Below are 19,305 nucleotides of genomic sequence, written 5' to 3'. Positions count from 1 at the left end.
CAAAAGTAATTGCTGTTTTTGCCACTAAAAGTAATTGCTGTTTTTGCTACTAAAAGTAATGAATTTACCTGCTAAGTGGAAGATGAAGAAATGGAGACAGATTGCATATCAGTTCTTAGAAAAATAAGCTAATTTCCCAGGCATAGTGGTGGGTGCCTGTAATCTCATCTGCTCAGGAGACTGGGGTAGGATAATCGCTTGAAACTGGAAGGCAGAGGTTGCTGTGAGCCAACATCGCACTACTGCACTCCAGCCTGGGTGACAGAGTGAGACTCTGTCTCAAAAAAACAAACAAACAAACAAATAGAAGGATAAGCTAATTTCATTCCAGAAGACATTGTATATTTAAGAAAATCTAGAAAACCCCATTTTCTCCTGGATAAATCAGGAGATTGTGAAATTCTTTATAAGCACTTGAAAAATTAATTTAATCAGGTTTTAAACTGTAATTGAAACAACGTTTGATTACTCAAGGATTATTTGTAGTAAATTTCTAATATCCTGTCCAATAAACACACTAGGCATTACCACTAACAGAGAAGGTTCAGGAAATATAATTAATTTTAATATTAACCTAAGCAGCATGTAATTAGGAAGGTAGATATGCTCTGAGTAAATCTTACCACGTGCTTATCATGTGCAAAGATCAGAAATTGAATTTTCACTATATATCCTACAAAAATCTACAGTATGTAGAGGCAGAATGAAGAGTGAAGGTAGCTTAATGGTACCATTGATTGCAACTAATCCTTGTATTTTTTTTTGTTAATTCCTTGTTACAGGCTGCTTTTTGGGAAATGAAAAAGAAGCAGAGTCTGAACTTTGTAGAGGAATGTAAGGTATTGATTGAAGATGACAACAGCGAGAGTGATTCAGATATTATCCTGGTGAGATAAACTACACACTAAATGACACCTTGAGATTTTCATATTCACAAAGATTAGAGGGATCTGTTAGTGCCTCAAAGTAATGGAAACATTTAGTTGGATAACCTAGTTTTTCGATGAAGAAATAAGACTCAGAAAAGTTTAAGTTACTTGCTCAAGGCTACATAAACTAGTAGACATACATTTGGAACTTACGCATCTCCACCCCCAATCCACAGCCCCTTTCTGTTTTAGTTATCAGGCTAAGAAAGCCTTAATATATATGTAAATATACAAAAATTTACAAAAGTTGTATGTATAACTTGAAGGTCATTGTGAAAACTCATTCCCAAATCTGAAGAATATGATCCTTTCTATAATTTGTAATTTGGACTCTCACCAGAAGGTTTAATTCTGAATTGACTTAAATTAGGCAGAGAAAAGTCTATTCAAGGATTATGGGCATGCTCCCCATTTTCTCCTTTAAATAATGTGTTCCTATTTCTAACTTGATAGTTGGTATCAAGGAGTACATGTCTGGGCTCCTGTAGAATCGAGTTGCTTTGCCTTCACTAAACCAAACGTGAAAAGCCCTTGGTGTTCAGGAAGAAATGATTCAAGGACTTACTATATGAGAAATGTTTCATCTGTGAAGGCATGGTGTTCATTATGTTATATAGTGTCCTTTCTGTTGAAGAACTCACTAAAAGTAATTGACACATGAGAATTTAATGTCAGGGAAAAAATCTGTTTGATATTTTCTGTTATCTGAATATAAATTTTACTACTCACTATAGTTTCCTTTTTACCTTGATTGCCAAGAAGCTTATAGCTAAACTTGAACCTGCATAAGAGCAACTACAGTAGCCTAGATGGTTCTATTTTTGACATGATAAGTGAGAGTATTTAGAAAAGGACATGGCCTCTTTGGACGTGTCTTTAGGGTAAGGTCCCTCAAAATGCTATATAGAATTGTGGATTAGGTTTAAATTGCACTTGTGCCAATGAGAGACATATCATTTCTTCTGACTTTAGCTTAATTTATGATAATGTCCTTCACCAGAAAATTATTGTCACAAAGTACATGACATAACTATAACAAAGGTTTTATTTAAAAGTTGTTTCATTTTGGAAAATTTTAAACATAGTGCAACCATAGGAAATGTGCCCATTTCCCGGCTCCAGTGGTTATCAACTCATGGCCATTGTTGTTTCATCCATATCCCCTCCCTGCCCCCATTACTCCCAGACATCATATCATTTCATCCATAAATTGTAATCATTTGAAAAAGCCATTTGAAGGGATGTTAAAAAGGTATAGACATGATTTGTGAATGGGAACAGAAATAGCCTCACTATTAACAATAAAGAACAACTAAATGAAAAAAGTAAACACCAAAGTATTTTCAAAAGGAAAAGGGTCAAAATTTAATCAGAGGCTAGAAAGAAAGACAAAACTGCGACTGGTGTTATAAATAATGCCACCTCTCTTGACCTCTTCAAAGCAAAATGTAATATAGTTGTACCTGTGAATATTACTATTCAACACTTGCTTTTCAGAAGTTTCAAAGTCTGTGTGAGTTTTCATGTAGCCTTTACTTTGTCACCTCTCTCAGCTTTGCACAGAGCTTTTGGCAAGTGCCTTTTCGTGAATTAGAGATGGCATTTATATTTAAAATATTGTCTTTTCAGGTAATAGTTCTCAAGTTCTTATATTACTGTGTGTAGCTATGTGGTATGATTTGTGTCTCTGTGATCCTAGCAGGATGTCTGTTTTCATACTCATGGTGTCTAATTAACTTGGATAAACATGTATTATCCAGAGATGCACATTAATTTCTGTTTGGCTGGAGTTGCAATAACTCAAGTAGGAAATAATTGCTCCTCAATGTTGTCTGTCTGTACTTTCTTAAACCTAGAAATTAAAAAAAGATCGTCCCATCCCCCGTGCTCCTTCCTAGTTATCTTCTAATTATAGCATGTATCTGTGTGCATGTGTGAGTGTGTGTGTGTCCCTGTGTCTATTAAATTTCGAGAAGGAAGGCACTCAGTGCTAATGGTGGTGCAGGAGGTTGTCACTTAAGAAAGAATAAATAGCTACCACAAAAGACTCCCTCCCCTGACCCCCAAAAGTGGCATTTATTATTTTGGCAAATTTACTGGATGTGGGACCCAGGGTCTTATTTTAGGTATAAGAAACTAAGAAAACTAAGAAATATGATATATTCAGCACACCAAAGAAACTTCATCTCACAGGGATGACTTCACGTTGTACAAATTCATGAAACTGTTGTATTATAGCATAATATCAGTTTAGTTATTTAAAAGATAAATAAAGCCTCAGTTCAATTGGAAGGCACATATTGACTTAAACTATGCATTCTGTCCCATTATGCCCATCTGCATGGGCTGGCCAATTATAATCTGACAGTTGCTGGTGAGCTGGGTGCCTGAATATTTAAAAGGCATCCAGCTAAGACAGCCTGCTGTGTCCACCTCCCCAAGAGACATGACGGAGATGATGTTACCACTGCAGCTATAATACTAAAAGAGCACTGACTCTGGGAACCTTTGCCTTATCCCTACCTGTGCTCCTATAACTGTGTTTTTTTCATGCTTTCAGGAGAATAATTCCATTCTGACTGGCAGATTTGTTTTTGCTATGTTAATAAAATTAATAAATGTCTATCAGTCTGCCTTTTGAAATTTTTTTTTTTTTTCATATTAAGGCACTTTATTTTTCTTTGTTCCATGTTTCAGGCAACATCTCAGTCTGGTTCTTATACTTATAGTTATGCAATTTCAAGTGAAATGACAAAAGTATTTGTTACTTTCCAGATTCATATTTAACCCTACCGTTGCTGATTGTTTCAGCCATCTGATCGTTCATTCTCCAAAATTACCTCACTGCTGTGGCTGTTATGTTTTATTTGTTTTCCTAACTTCTTCTCTCCCTACCACCACTGAACCTCTCAATTCTTGATTGAATGCTCTTCTTATTACTTTTATTCTAAGGCCTGTCTATTGAAGCAATTTTTTATTTTTTTATTTTACCTTTAAAATTTTTTTGAGACAGAGTCTCCCTGTGTCGCCCAGGCTGGAGTGCAGTGGCACAATCTCCACTCATTGCAAGTGATTCTGTTACCTCATCCTCCCGAGTAGCTGGAATTCCGTGCGCCACCACATCCAGCTAGTTTTTGTATTTTTAATAGAGACGGGGCTTTGCCATCTTGGCCAGGCTGGCCCGAACTCCTGGCCTCAAGTAATCCACCCACCTTGGCCTCCCAAAGTGGTGGGATTACAGGCATGAGCCCCCTGCCCAGCCTTATTGAAGCAATTTTTAAAAACCACGTTCTTCTTGTTTCCTCTTTTCCCAGTGGGGACAATCCTTATTTTCTGATCATTTCTAATGTCTGGCACTTTGTTCTGCACCATGTCTCCCATTTAACATGCTCCAAATCATTCATGTGGTATGGAGCTTCATTTGTCACATCTCTAGTTACTTCTGCCCATATTCTTTGTTGGTATTGCTTCCACATTTTTTCTTTTTCTTTTCTTTTCTTTTCTTTTTTGAGACAGAGTCTCGCCCTGTCACCCAGGCTGGAGTGCAGTGGCGCAATCTCAGCTCACTGCAAGCTCCGCCTCCCAGGTTCACGCCATTCTCCTGCCTTAGCCTTCCAAGTAACTGGGACTACAGGCGCCCACAACCACGCCCAGCTAATTTCTGTATTTTCAGTCGAGGCGGGGTTTCACTGTGTTAGCCCCCTGTCAGGATGGTCTCGATCTCCTGACATGATCTGCCCGCCTCGGCCTCCCAGAGTGCTGGGATTACAGGTGCCAGCCACCACGCCCGGTCGCATTTTTTCTTTTTGATATTTATGCTTGGCCGTTTAGCCAGTGTGGGCCATTCATTTTCAAAGTCCATGCAATGAGCGTGTTCTTGGCAAGACCTTGCACATCATTTGGAGCTGTAGAAGTTTCCAACTGGGATTTGGTTAAAGCTCCGGGCATTTTCTGGAGATTAAAAAAACTGCCAGGAAAATAATGAGGAGTTTTTCTTTAAAAAATCTTAATCCTCTTCCAAATGCTCTAGATAGCCTCTCAGTTGTTCCTTCGGAGATATTTGGTATGGGACTCTGCGTTTCAGCAAACTTCTTATTTTTCATAATCTTGTTAGGACAGCTACAGCCCTCTCCACCATTTTAGGGTAGCTAGGGTGGTCCATATTTGTTATCTCTGACCCTATAAAGCTGAATTGTCCAGAAATTCGTGTGTGTGTGTGTGTGCGCGCGCGCGTGCGTGCACACATGCTCACAGGTATGTGTATTCTAGTAGAGTCGGTCTTTTCTCTTTCTGTGTGGCCATGATGAAATTCAGGTACTGTTCTTCCATCATCTCATGTCACCTCTTCATAACCTGAGAGGCAAGTATTCTTTTCACCCCTATTTTACAGATGGGGAAAATTAAACTCGCTAAAGGTCACACTGCCAGGAGGTGGGCACCTTGAGCCCCAGCTGTTAGACTTTGCTCCTCCTTGTGTAATCACTCTTCATGTGACATCTCCCTTTACCTCCCACCTTCATAACTGTCCCCTGCATCCATTCAATCAGCCCATTCCACTTGGGTCAGTTGAAGTACCTAAATACACTTTACTTAGGCATGGGAGTTTCAAGGTCCACTTATATATTACGCTGGCTAACATTCAGCATTTTGGCTTGTGTTTCCAAAGTTTTTTAGATGGGCCTCTCCAGCCAAGTATCTTGAATCAGTTTTAAAAGGCCAATCCATCATCCGTGCCTTGCCCAGATTAAGCTCTCTTAAGCCCATTTCTCTCCGTTTTCACCCTAAATCTGACCTAAACAATGTGTTAATGGTTCTTTTCTTCTAAGACCCAGCTTTTGTCCTTCCAGTCAAGCTAGAGTCCAGTCGTAGTCATGAGGCCCATCTTCTTGGGGTCTCCACTAGTTCCTAGCTTCTAAAAAAAGAAAGTATTTTTCTTGTCCAAGATTATACTCTAGCAATATGGTTGTGGTCATAACTTTACCACCAACCCCTTCCATGAGCTGTTGTTGCTTTACCTTTGGCCTCCAGAAAATCTTATTATTTTCTCTCTTCCGTGCTCAAAACACATGTCCTGCCCTGTTTTTTGATGAATAGTGAGTATTCTGAACTGTGTTCTGTCTCAGGCATTTCCAAACCCATTTGTAAAGTTCAAATTTGTCCCAGTTAATCCCAGATGGGAATGAAGTGGAAATTTTTTTTATCACACCTTTTATAGGTATGCTAGCCTTTGTCAGGAGAATCAATGTCTGAGTAGGTATTGCTGTAGTTCTGCTGTTATTGGAAGAACAGTGTCCTGTGGTACTGCTGTGATTTAAGGGTTTGTTTAGATATAGTTACAAACTCCTGTGCACTGCTATGTGATAAACTGGCAGTTCAACTTTACTCCAGGCAAACTCCATACCACTCTGGATCTGGGAATGGATCTGGTATTTTGCATGCCCCTCAAAAGTGATGCAATCTTATCAGCTGTTACTACACAATGCTTCATAAAAACTATAAAAATACAAATGAAACAATAGAATTAGATTATCTTACATCCTATCAAAGAAGTAAACAGCTCATCCAAATTACATCACCAGGTGAGAGGTAACAGGTAACCACACAGACTGAACATCCTAGGGGATCTATTCTGAAAGATGACTGGGAAGAATCGGTTGCCAGACCACAACAGATGGTCAGGAAAGCAAATGGTCAATTTGAAGCAAGCTGCAAAACTGAGGAACACCAGGGGAATAAAATTACCGATGCCAGCAGTTAGAGAAGTTGAATAGCAATAATGTGCTGAGGCTCAAGACAGAGCGATGAAAGTACTGACTTTATTAAAAAAACACATGTACATGCTTTTTTTCATCTTGGAGGAACACACACTCCAAACCAACGTTGTAGAAATTTTCTAATTCTAACATGAAGCAACATATATACCTTTCTCATAAATATTGGCGTTTATTGTTCATATTTTATAATAATCTCTCAGTTACTATTCTGAATGTCAGAGGCAAACCCAGATTTGCTAAGACATGAAAAAGTATGTATGGTGTGGTTATAGTAAGGTTAGAATAGACCTTCTATTTAATAACCAGGAACCATACAATTTTTTTTTGTTGGACTGACTGACCCTTTTGTCTCTGTGGTCATTTAGGTCTTTTGGCTTGCAGTGGGCCTCAAGAGCAGACTGACAGAGGGATCTGTTTCATTTTCCCAATCTATAGACATTTTTAAACACTTGATGGTCAGAACACCACTGACAAAAGTATTTCAAGAGTTTGGCAATGAAACCTCATATTTATTATGAAACAGTATCCTCTGGAGCCTAGAACTTTCTGAGGCTCAAGAAAGATATATAGCAATGAGTGGATAGAACCATCTTCCTGTCTCAGAACTGAGCTAAGTCATTTACTAGTGGTACCTGGTCAGCTCTTTGGGGAAGCTTCAAAAGAGGCAGATTCCAGCTTAGAAAAAGCATCAATGCACTCTGAATCCCTAAGATCATTAACAGAGCCTTCATGGTATGTTATAAAAACTGAAGAACATCTAGAACTGATGAGTTGCTACCGTGTCTAGGTTTATGTTTTATGGTGGCCAAAACAAATGAAAAACAACTATAAGTACTGTCTTTGGCATCAGTACTACATGATAGTGAATCATAACAATGAGACTGAAAAGGTGACAAAGTAACTCAAAAGCAGATAAAAAAGAAAAACAAAAAACTTGCAAAATTAGTCCCTAAATCAACTGCATTCACCCTAGATACACCTCATTTTTCTGACTCCCAACAGAATGCCTTTTTAAAATAGAAAATTGTGCTGGTAGTACAATAACATAGTTTAAGATTACTGAAGTTGCCTTAATTTCAAAAGCAGGTGATTTCTCATCAGCTTCAATGATGGCACCATTCCTGGTTGATGATGCTACCATTACCTGTTTATAATCTGTATAATGCTGTGATCATTGCTAATAATACTGGACCTTTCACAGGAAGCCCTCTTACAAGATGCAGCTGCCCTAAGAGCTTTGAAGGAAAGATCATCTATACTCATCTTCCACAGGATTTTTCATCGGTTCTCCAGCAAATGTACAGAGAGACACAAAAACAATGTGTGTTATAGTCCCTGACCTAAGGAAAAATCTTGTGGATGACTTATAAGGAATTGAAATATTCAAGTGGTGGAGTCTAAACTACCACCAACCACGAGCCAATTAACTGCAAATTTATTGAACAATACTTTTGTTAGAGATTTTTGAGGGACACCAAAAAAGTCAAGTATCTGATTGTTGTGCTGAAGGAACAAAAAAAATGGAAGACAGTTTTACAATACCATGAGGTAGTAGTATGTTATGGAAAGGATACAGGCTCTATACTCTGACAGGCTGACCCAGGCTCAAACTCAGACCTCCATGAGGTTTGTCAGTTGTGTCAAATTTTGATATTCTATTTTCTTGTATATAAAATGAGAGTAATAATGCCATCTATTCTCAAGGTTGTTATGAGAATTATATTCATGATAGAATGAAAATAATCCTTTGCATTATAAAAAGTATTTTTTAAAGCCACCTTCTGTAATTCTAAAGAATACAAATTCAGCGTTTATTGGGTGAGCTAGGAGAATGAAAATTGACAAAGCAAAATTTCTTTGTGGAAAAAAAGAGAAAGCTGAAGAGTGAACTTATGTGGAAGATAGAAGGGAGGAGGGGCACTGCCCAAAGTGAAAAAACCGGGAGCTGCAGAACTGGAGAAGCTGCAGGTGTGCAGAGAGAGATAAGGCAGTTAGCAGATGAAGAAGTTAAAAAATAGATATTTAATTATAATTTTAAGTTGATACAATTTTTTGCTACATGTAATAATTTCCTCCATTTTCCAATATACTCTTTAGTAAAATCTGTAAATTTATCAAAGCTGTATAGAGTTGGATTTGCTTTTGGGAGATGGAGCCACGTTTTGAGTTTTGCTTAGAAGGATCAAGGTAAGAATCCAAGGCTGCTGTGGGGTCCCAGTCTTATCTGGGTCACATAGGTAAAATGCTTGACTGTTGATAACTGTAGTAAAAGTAAACTATATGCAACTTACTGTTAATAGTTATTCAGAGGAAGGAAGAATATGTGCTGGAGTAATAACAAAAAAGATGTTTTGGAAAGAATAGGATGTACACTTGTCTTTAAAAGTTATGGATAAAACTTTTAAGAAAGAAGAGAAGAGAGAAGCCATTCCAGGTAGAACATTTACATGGCAGAGATGTAGAAGCAAGAGTGTATATGGTAATTTTAGGGAACTCTGAAGAGAACATTTTGATTATAACAAGAAATATTTGTTAAGAAATACTAAAATTGTGTCTGGATAACTTAGAATCACATTGAAAAGAGCTTTGAAAGATAGATAAAGAGTTTGTGCTTGAGATAGTAAGCATGCAGGACGTAGGGATGGTTTTAAGAAGGAACATCTAATCGTGGATATTTTGTTTAAAAAATTAATCAGATTGGGATAATGGCTTGGGCTGTAAAAAGGAGAAACTAAAGACCAACAAAAACAAGTGGGATGATGCTGCCTGAAAATTGTAGTATAGAAAGACAAGAAAAACTTAAGAAATTTTAAAAGAAAGTTAGTACAGCTTGGTAAGAAGTATGGAAAAGTAAATAATGAAAGCAGTTCTGAGATGGCAATCTGGAACAAAAACGGTGCTGTGAATAAAATGAAGAGCATTGGCAGGGGAATCTGACCAGGTGGTCAAAGATAGGACTGAGGATTTGAAGTTTCAGCAAGACATTCACGTGTGTCATGAGATCAGTTGGAAATAACTGGAGCAAAGGTGAAAAGTTAGGCTTGATGATGCCGATGAAGCCATTGTTTGCATTAAGTGTGACAGCTTAACTCTAGAAATTTTAATAGGTTCCTTGAGAATTTGAGAGTAGACAGAAAAAGGATAAACTACCCAGAGAGAGTTGAGACATAGAAGGCTATAAAGATCAAGAGAGGAAAGGATTCCAAGAGACATCTTCATGCTTCCTTAACTCAATAAATGATACCACCGTTCAGTGCTACTCTGGCCAAAACCTGGGAATCATACTGAATTTCTCTCTCTCTTTCTCATCCTGTGCTCAACCCATCAGCCAATCTTGCTGAATCAGCCTTTAAACACAGAACGTATTCTACCACCTCCATAGCTGCCACCTTGGCCAACACACTGACATCTCTTACCTGGACTACAACAGTACTCCCATAAATCATCTTACTGTTTCTCTTGGCCTCCACAGTCTAAAAATCTGAGTATGTCATCCAGAATATGTCATATTATGTCATTCTCTTACTCAGAAGACTTCCATGGCTGATGCTCATACTTAGAACAAAACTCAGTGACCTTGCTGTGGCCCTCAAGGCCCTAGATGTCCTGGCCTGATGTCTTTTGAGGCTACAGATCCCACTGCTCATTACTTCTCTTAGTCCACTGTAGCCACCCTGACCATTGTTGGCCTCCAGTACCCTAAGGAATATTAAATAAATAAAAGGGTAAATAAGTAATATAATATCTGTCATATAAATTCTGTGAAGAAAAATAGTAATACAGCTAAGAGAGAGTGAGAGAGAAAGAGAGAAACATAAACCTAAGCCTTTTCCTTTGTCATTCATATATCTGAACTCCACTACTCACACCATGCCCATCACCACTGTCAGCAACACACATGTATTTTCATAACTTGATTTTTTTTTTACTTTCTTTTATTCTGTGAATATCTTGAGCATCAGTTACTGTCCTAAACAGTGGGGATCCAGCAGGGGTAAAAACAGACAATCCTCCCTGCCTTTGTGGAGCTTCCATTCTAGTGCGGGGATCATTCAATAGACAAGATGAATAAGTAAATATGGTGCATGGTAGATAATGACAAGTATTAGGGAGAAAAAGAAAGCATGGGAAGGGAATAGGAAGTATCTGTATTGCATGTGGTAAACAGTAGTTGCAATTTTAGGTAGAGTGACCACTGATGGCCCCACTGAGGGGATGCTTAGGAAAGACTAGGAAAAAGCTGAGGGAGCAAACAAGTCTATAAAACAACAAACCAAAGACGTGAGAGGAGTGTGCCTGTCATATTTGTAAAAGAGCTGCTGGAGAGCCAAATGGAGGATGTGAGATGATGGCAGAGAGGTGAGGGGATCAGATTATGCAAGAACTTATACCACTCTTACCTGTGTTATTTTTCTTCACAGAACGTCCGATACCTGACGGTATGTTACATATTTATATTTTTGTTTACTGAATGTAGAAAACATGTTCCATAAAGGCAGGTATATTAGTCCATTTTCATACTGCTATGAATAAATACCTGAGACTGGATAATTTATAAAGAAAAAAAGAGGTTCTACATGGCTGGGGAGGCCTCATAATCATGGTGGAAGGCAGAGAAGCAAAGGCATGTCTTACATGGCAGCAGGCAAGAGAGCGTGTGTAGGGGAACTACCCTTTATAAAACCATCAGATCTCATGAGAGTTACTCACTATCACAAGAACAGCACCGGAAAAACCCACCCCCATGATTCAGTTACCTCCCACTAGGTCCCTCCTATTACAGGATTATGGGATTATCAGATTATGGGAGCTACAATTCAAGATGAGATTTGGGTGGGGACACAACCAAACCATATCAGCAGGACTTTGAACTTTTCACCATAATACTTTCTGGCCTACACTAGAAACCCAATGTTAGTGAATAAATGACTGAGTGAAGGGGAGGGCCTGGAACATAATGTTAACTGTGGATGAGTGCAAACAGAAGGAGTCTTTGAAGTTGGCAGAAAGGTATTTACTGGTCTTATAGCCCTTATGGCTCCTTCATAATAATAAGTGCTTGAAGTAGGCGTGGAGGGGTAAAGGAGTAGAAGTAAAGAAATCAGATAAACTGATATTACCCAGTTTTTAAATTTCCTTAACAGCAATGAAATTAAATAGGTGTTGCACAGCTGCCTGTGGTATGTTCTTTTTTTCCTCTGACTTATTTATGATGTATTTATCTTCTTAAGTAGATACATTACAAAGTTGAGCATGCGGTGTTAGGTTGATCCATTGCATCCCTTGGAGAACTGACAGATCCCACCCTGCTCATTGTTAACATAAATTTTAATTAAGATGTCTTAAACTCTATGTTAAGACTTAACTATAATCTCACTTACTTTGTGTGAGGTGTTGTCTATTTCATGATATAGGTAAAAATCTCAGGCAAAAGGTTTGTTTCCTCCACCTTCAGAATATGAGACACAGTTAAGCCTAAGTGACTGAAGAACGTTTCTATAAGGAAACCAATTAATGTAAATGAAAGACCTTTGTAAGTAAGATCAAATATACAAGTAATGTAATTGAAAAAACAGCTGTGTGTTTTCTTGTCTCATCTTGAAAAAATTCAGACTCTCAACTATATTGTAATAGAAGGCAGCATCCTATAAAATCAGATTTACACAATGTTATTTCAAAGAAAATACTGTAGGCTTTAAATCATTTATCCAAAAATCTTTTAAACATTAGAATAAAGATAATACAACAAAGGAAAAGAAAAGAAATTTTTCATGTTGTAGAGATGGCAGAGCTTTGTACAAGTAACATTTTTGGGGTAAGAGGGCATATCTGATCCTAGAAAAAACAGCCCTTCAGAACTCAAAGCAGAGAACTAAACAATAGAATACAAACATAATTAATTTCATGAGGCTCTGTTAATAACACCAACAACAAAATTTCTTTTCTGGGAGTGCTGTCATTTTTGTTAACCTTGGATACTTTCATCTTGTCTGATTTAATCATAAAAGAGAGTTACCAAGAAAATTAACATGTTTTGATATAATCTACGTTTTGATATAATCATCTTGGATTATAACAAAGTGCTTATAACGAAAGGCATTAAATAGTTCCTCTCATAAGCCTATCTTGTGGTTCCTATTAGCTATTGTTGATAATAGTCTATGCTGCTTATAAACTGGTCCGAAAAATCTTTAGTCCGATGTTGGAGACACTTAATATCATGTAGATTTTCCTTATATATCAGCGCATCAGAAAAAAACTTTAAATTTTATGTTAATCAGAAGTAAATAAAACATACACTTTAAGGTCACTTTCAAGATTTTTTGCAAAATGAATCTTTAAAAAATATGCCTTTTGATTACTTCCTGGGGCACTTATTTACAGTTTAAGTACAAAAATTTTTTGAAATAGACAAAAGTAGCTTATAAGTAGTCTTATTTCTTTTCCCCTTATCCATAAGGCTTTTCTTGCTCTTGATTTAGGTGAAATGGGAAATGGCAATGATAGACAGCTACACCGTTATTTTGTTGCTAGGCTACATGTGTGCCCATTTAACCTGCTTCCTGAGAGAGCACAGTTTCCAGAATGCTCTGTAAAAATACTCCTTTGTTTCCTGGGAGGGGGAAAAAAAGCGAGTTGACATCCTCTCTAGACCACATTTGTTTAGCAGGTTGGAGGGGGCATGAAAGATGAAAGATATATCCACAATGAACGAACTTGAAAAAAACTGACAGCTCCCTATCTTACATGAGGTAACAGATGGGGACATGGTTGTGTGCATATCAGTGTGTGTTCAGGGGTCTTCAGAACAAGCAGCAGACAGGAGCTTTTGCCTTCTGCTTGCTTTCTTCATTTTCTTTCTTTCATAACTGCCTGTTCCTCTACCTTCTCACATATTTACAAAATACATAGAGGGAGCGTTCTGGTTGTCTTTTCCCGAAGGCATAAACAGACACATTCTCTCTTTCTCTGTCTCTCATCTAAGGTATATTCCCAAAGTGTAAGTCAGCTTTATGTGAGCCTTATAAAATGAGTCTTAACAGAATTCCCAAAGTGATCATAGACCTGGCTTATGAATGGTGCACTCCATCCCTCAAATGTCCCCTATCCACTCCCACCCTCTCAGCCTCCCAATCGCACACGAACACATACCCATCCTCTCTCTCCAGGTGCCAGTAACCCTCCTGACTCCAGCAATCAACACACTAAGACTCTGCAGCCCCTTTCAGGCAACTTGCCTGGGATTCTGTCAGAAGATGAGATATCCCATTCCCCAGTATTCCAGGTCAACTCCCCATCCCCATCTCCTTATCTATTATGCTTTGGAACTACAGGCCCCAGCCCCAAACTCTCCAAAGTTTTCATTGCACAGATGCTGAACTCCTACTCTGTCTGCTTTGCAGCAACCAGAGGTACCCTAAGCTTCTTCAAAACAATAGAGGCTCAATGGTTGTTTCTGGTGAATCAAAGACTTGACCCATTTGTTGTAGACATTGTTAATCCATGTGTAATATCAATTTTTTAAATACCTGCACAAATATTAGTAGAAATACAAAAATCCCTTTAAAGAAATCAAATGAGTAAATAATGACTATGATAATACAATCATCCTTGAGATTTATACCGTTATTGTTTTGTACATGTACCATTTGTTCCCTTTATAACAAGTGCATAGCTTTACTGCTGCTAACATTTTGATCTCTTTTCTGTTGGGGACACTGCTTTTCAAGGTCTTTTATCAGTTTTATAATATGTCCTATGTTTCTGTACCATTTTAAATAAAGAGCTTGTTTTTCAGGTTTCAGATAAAAGCAACACTGATGCTTCACTGAAACAAGAAAAAAAGGAAATTCCTCTTATAAACCAAGGTAAAAAAAAAATCAGCTCATATATATATTATAATGTTTGAGACGCTTTCAATATGGCTTGACAGCCTAATATATAGATCAGAAGTTTGTCAGCAACTTGGATTTTAAAAAATTAAGTTTGTTGTTCTAGAAGTGACAGTGACAGGAGTAGAGAGAGGGTGAGCTGCCAACATTGTGTGTTTTGGCGCGGCAGAGAGACAGTTTCTGACTGAGGATAGTGTCCCCAGCACTGCCACGCTGCCTGAAATTTCCATAGACTTATGCCACTCTCTGTCTTGAATTCTCATTCTAATGTTGATTAGGATGGAAATCAAGTCAATACTTTTCAAAATCTGTTTTGAAAATTATGATGATGACAGTTCCCGTGTTTTCATCTTTCAGTAACTTTTTGCTTTTCATGATTCTTCTGAGGTCCCTAAAAGTAGTTCAACAAACACGTTTATTAAATAGTTTCTTCATGTCCAGGCGATGTAATGTGTCTCAGGTAAAAGACTTGAACTTATTTAAGGCATGAAGTTGCCATCTTATAATATTCAATCCAGTAATAATTTCCTGGATGGAGAAGCTGAAAACAAACTGGATTCAAAATGTTTTATTTTCTTAGTGTTCATTGTTATTACTGTAATTCTTTTGTTATGCATTCTAATATTATTACGCCATTATCTTTTTATTTTGATATTATACCTTTGGACCCGAGAAGCACATCCATTATTTTCATTGTCTTTGTCTTATTTTGAAATAACTTTCAAAGATCTTAGTCTCAGCTCATTTGGTTTCATCATTCCCAATCCTTTTTTTTTATCCGTCCATGCCATGGTTTTATGTTCTCTTTTGGTGGCATGTTTTTCCTTCCTTCATACTTTGTTGCTTAGGTAACGTAATCAGCTATTCATTCACAACTTTATGTTTGAGCCCATTAGTGAGGTCCCTAAGAAATCACACTTTTTCTTTTTCATCTTAATTACAATAATTTGCAATTCCACCATCAGGATTTCTTTTGTAAGGGTGTCTTAATTTTAAAGCCAATCTTTTATAGACAGTTCAAACTACTACTGTGCCTTCAAGTATGGTTCTGTTGGATTTCCAAATTGTACTAGAAAAATTGCTAATGTAATTTTATCCTAAAATTAATAGTTAAATTTAAATACTCTTCCTAGGTTTGGCAGGAACAAATTGTGAAATGTTTTCAAATGACTATTATTTTCTATTAGTTAGCTGTTGGGTTAAAAATTTTCACTTTGCATTGCAAGTCAGTGAGTAAAACCAATGGTGCCTGCGGCATGGTTGGAAAACATCTGTTCATTCATCCTTTTTCCTTAAAAGGGTCAGGCAGATCCTCAGCCATTTACCCACCATCTAGAACTTTGCTTGTTGATGTCCTCTGCTACTTAGCCTTCAGTAACCCTAAACTTGTTGGTAAAGGTTTACTTAGTGTAACAAGATATCTAAACAGTTATAATAAAGACTTCTACATGGAAGAAGGACACATTGACTCATTGCTTATACTGTCCCCAAGACACTCTTAGAACAATCCAAGTGGATCATAGAATTTCTGCTTTGCTGTGAACTGGAAATAAATCACCAAACTCTGTGAACCTATAATTCTGAGGTCCTCTGAATGAGGAGACTAACTAAATGACTCTAGGTCTCTTCCTGCTTTAAAGTTCAACTTCCTACTGGAGACACATTTTGTATTGGAATCTGTCAGAATGTCTTTGAACCTGAACCCCAAATAGGAGAGAGTGGGATATTAGGGAGAAGATGGTTGTCTTGGTAGAGGCTGGCGAAAGCAGGGAATCAAAAGTTCTGATCAGTGCTCCAGGCTCTGGTAAAAAATTTAAAAATTACCAAAAAAAGTTACAGAGTCTCTAGGATAACTGTCTGTACTACATAAACTTTATTTTGAAACATTATAAACTACCATAAGAACATATTATAAATCTCCTTACAATTGGTACAGTTTTATAAATGGATGTTTGAATACAAATCCATATTATACAGAGGTAGGTAATGAACCGCTAACATTTCTTTTGGTTTATTGTGTGGTTTATCATTTCTTCAGTTTATTGTGTGATCATCCAAATGCGATTGTTTGTCTATGTTCTTTTGAAGAAAAACAGGAGCTGTGCAATGATGTTCTAGCAATGAAAAGAAGCTCTTCATTACCTAGCTGGAAAAGGTGAGTGTACTACAATTATACAAATTCCAAGTGAGTGCAGTTACACTGCTGAAAAGTAATTATCAATGTTTAAATACAAGAAGAAAGACAATAATGGCAACAAAAGCAATCAAGAATGGAACCAAATTTTACAACAGAGACATGAAAGAATTAGCAATACACCTTTCCCCCAAACCTTTTCATTTCTTTCGTGAAGAATTGGAAATAATGAAATGGAGCTGGCTTCACTTCCTACCCACAGCAAGTAACCAATTCAAATTACTTTAACGTAGTCAAAGAACTGAAAATGTCACACATATATAAGGTATGATTATGAAATCATTAACTGATTTTTTCCCCTGTGGTTCATTATCTTATTGTCATACATACATGTAATTATAATCATTGCATGCTAGAATTTTCTTGACATAAGAATTTTATCACTTTTAAAATGAAATCAGCTGAATGTTTTAGATATCCAATAGAATTAAAAGAATGTTTTCAAGGAAGCAAACCCTTATCCTCTGTTACAAACCTAAGCTGCTTTCCAGGCGTTCAGACCCAGTTTCTCTGAATCCAAATCCTGTGCTCTTTGCATAGGAGCACATTGAATTAAGAGCAAGAAAAAACGGAGAGGGGCTTTTATTTCCCTGCACTTGCTGACAGGGTAGTGAGTCAATGCAGCACTCAGACCTCATCACCTTACTCTTCTACTCCAAAGCCTTTTCAGCCCCCACTACTTTTAAGGTAAGTTACAAACTCCTTAGCATGACACAAATCCTCTTCTCTACTGCCTCTACTTTTAGCCCCCACTTTGCTTCCCAAAGGTTCTAAATTACCGGTAGTTCTGTTTTAACATCTCATCCCTTTGTCTGTACCACTTCCTTTACTTGAATGCCTCAGCAACTCATATGTCAGTGTCAGTTACCCTTTCATTTAAGTCTTCAAGTTTTCCCTTCTTTAGGGTCTTCTTGACTCTCCTCAGCAAACTCAGGTATTCACAGAGGCACTGTTGCAATGATGAGATTGTATTGTAATTCGTTCAGTAGTTATTTGTTAAATTCTGTGTTCTGACACGCAATGGTGAGCAGTGATCACAGTCAGATGAAGTTATCTGTTTGAATCTCTGTCTTCCCATTGCATACAGGCTCCTAAAGGACATAGGCCTTCTTGTCTTCTTCATAATTCTAAGCTTTTGAAAGATCTTCTCTGACAACTCCATCTAAAGTAGGCCATCCCATTTCTGATAAGTCACACTTTTATCATCCTGTTTTATTTTTTTCAAAAAGTATATTACTATTTTAAAGTATCTCCTTTACTACCTATTTCTTTTTACCGTTTTTTAATCGTAGCTTGCTTATTTTCTCTATTTTTCACTAGATGCCAACTCACTCCATGAGAGTGGGGACTGTCTTGCTATTATCCCTGGGTCTCTAATATCCAGAATGACACTGACTCTTACTTGGCACTCAATAATATTTGTTGATTAAATAAGTGACATAATTTTTTCCCCCAGTGCTGTTGCCAGGCCTTCTCATGGCCGATACTTTGACTTAGAATTATTTATGAAAATTTGCTTTACAATTTAAGATTCATCCAGAAACAAACTAAAACACATTTGTGTGTATGTGAGTGTGGATATGCATGTATATATTATTCCATGTAATACTTTTTGGTCTTTATGAGATTGTTGGTTTTTTTGTAATCACTGTTGACTTGTAAACACAATGTGAATGTTAGAAACAATCCACAAAAAGCAATCTTTTTTTGCAATTAAAAAAAAATCAAAATCAGTATATTCCTTTATGTGAATTTCAAGAAGAAGCAAAAATAATCCATGGAGATAGAAATCAGAATGGTGATTGCCAGAGTGGGAATGGGGTGAGGATTGACTGGAAAGGGGCTTTAACGACTTCTTGGGTGAAATGTCCCATAACTTGATCTGGGTGATGGTTTTTTTGTTTCATACTTTAACTTCTAGGGTACATGTGCACAACGTGCAGGTTTGTTACATAGGTATACATGTGCCATGTTGGTGTGCTGCACCCATTAACTTGTCATTTACATTAGGTATTTCTCCTAATGCTGTCCGTCCGCTGCCTCCCAATCCCACCACAGGCCCTGGTGTGTGATGTTCCCCACCCTGTGTACGTATGTTCCCATTGTTCACTTCCCACCTGTGAGTGAGAACATGCAGTGTTTGGTTTTCTGTCGTTGTGACAGTTTGTTCAGAATGATGGTTTCCAGCTTCATCCATGTCCCTGCAAAGAACATGAACTCATCTTTTTTTATGGTTGCATAGTATTCCATGGTATGTATGTGCCACATTTTCTTAATCCAGTCTATCATTGATGGACATTTGGGTTGGTTCCAAGTTTCTGGTATTGTGAATAGTGACACAATAAGCATATGTGTACATGTATCTTTATAGTAGCATGATTTATAATCCTTTGGGTATGTACCCAATAATGGGATGGCTGGGTCAAATGGTATTTTTAGTTCTAGATCCTTGAGGTATTGCCACACTGTCTTCCACAATGGTTGAACTAGTTGACAATCCCACCAAAGTGTAAAAG

At 37.4% G+C, this 19,305-nt stretch overlaps 1 protein-coding gene across 2 annotated transcripts in view; it reads left to right on the top strand.

Moving 5' to 3' along the window:
- Window positions 1-19,305, top strand: part of MORC1 (MORC family CW-type zinc finger 1) — a 173,583-nt gene that overhangs the window by 124,775 nt on the left and 29,503 nt on the right. For both annotated transcript variants that reach the window (XM_011932752.1, XM_011932753.1), the window contains 3 exons: window positions 783-887; window positions 14,502-14,571; window positions 16,684-16,750. In XM_011932752.1, coding sequence (XP_011788142.1) covers window positions 783-887; window positions 14,502-14,571; window positions 16,684-16,750 — 242 coding nt within the window. The remainder of the gene's footprint in view (window positions 1-782; window positions 888-14,501; window positions 14,572-16,683; window positions 16,751-19,305) is intronic.

The sequence above is a fragment of the Colobus angolensis genome, unplaced genomic scaffold (assembly GCF_000951035.1).
Source record: "Colobus angolensis palliatus isolate OR3802 unplaced genomic scaffold, Cang.pa_1.0 Scaffold98, whole genome shotgun sequence".
Lineage (NCBI taxonomy): Eukaryota > Metazoa > Chordata > Mammalia > Primates > Cercopithecidae > Colobus > Colobus angolensis.
Note: the sequence above shows the minus strand (reverse complement) of the source record. Positions and strands in the feature narration are given on the sequence as shown.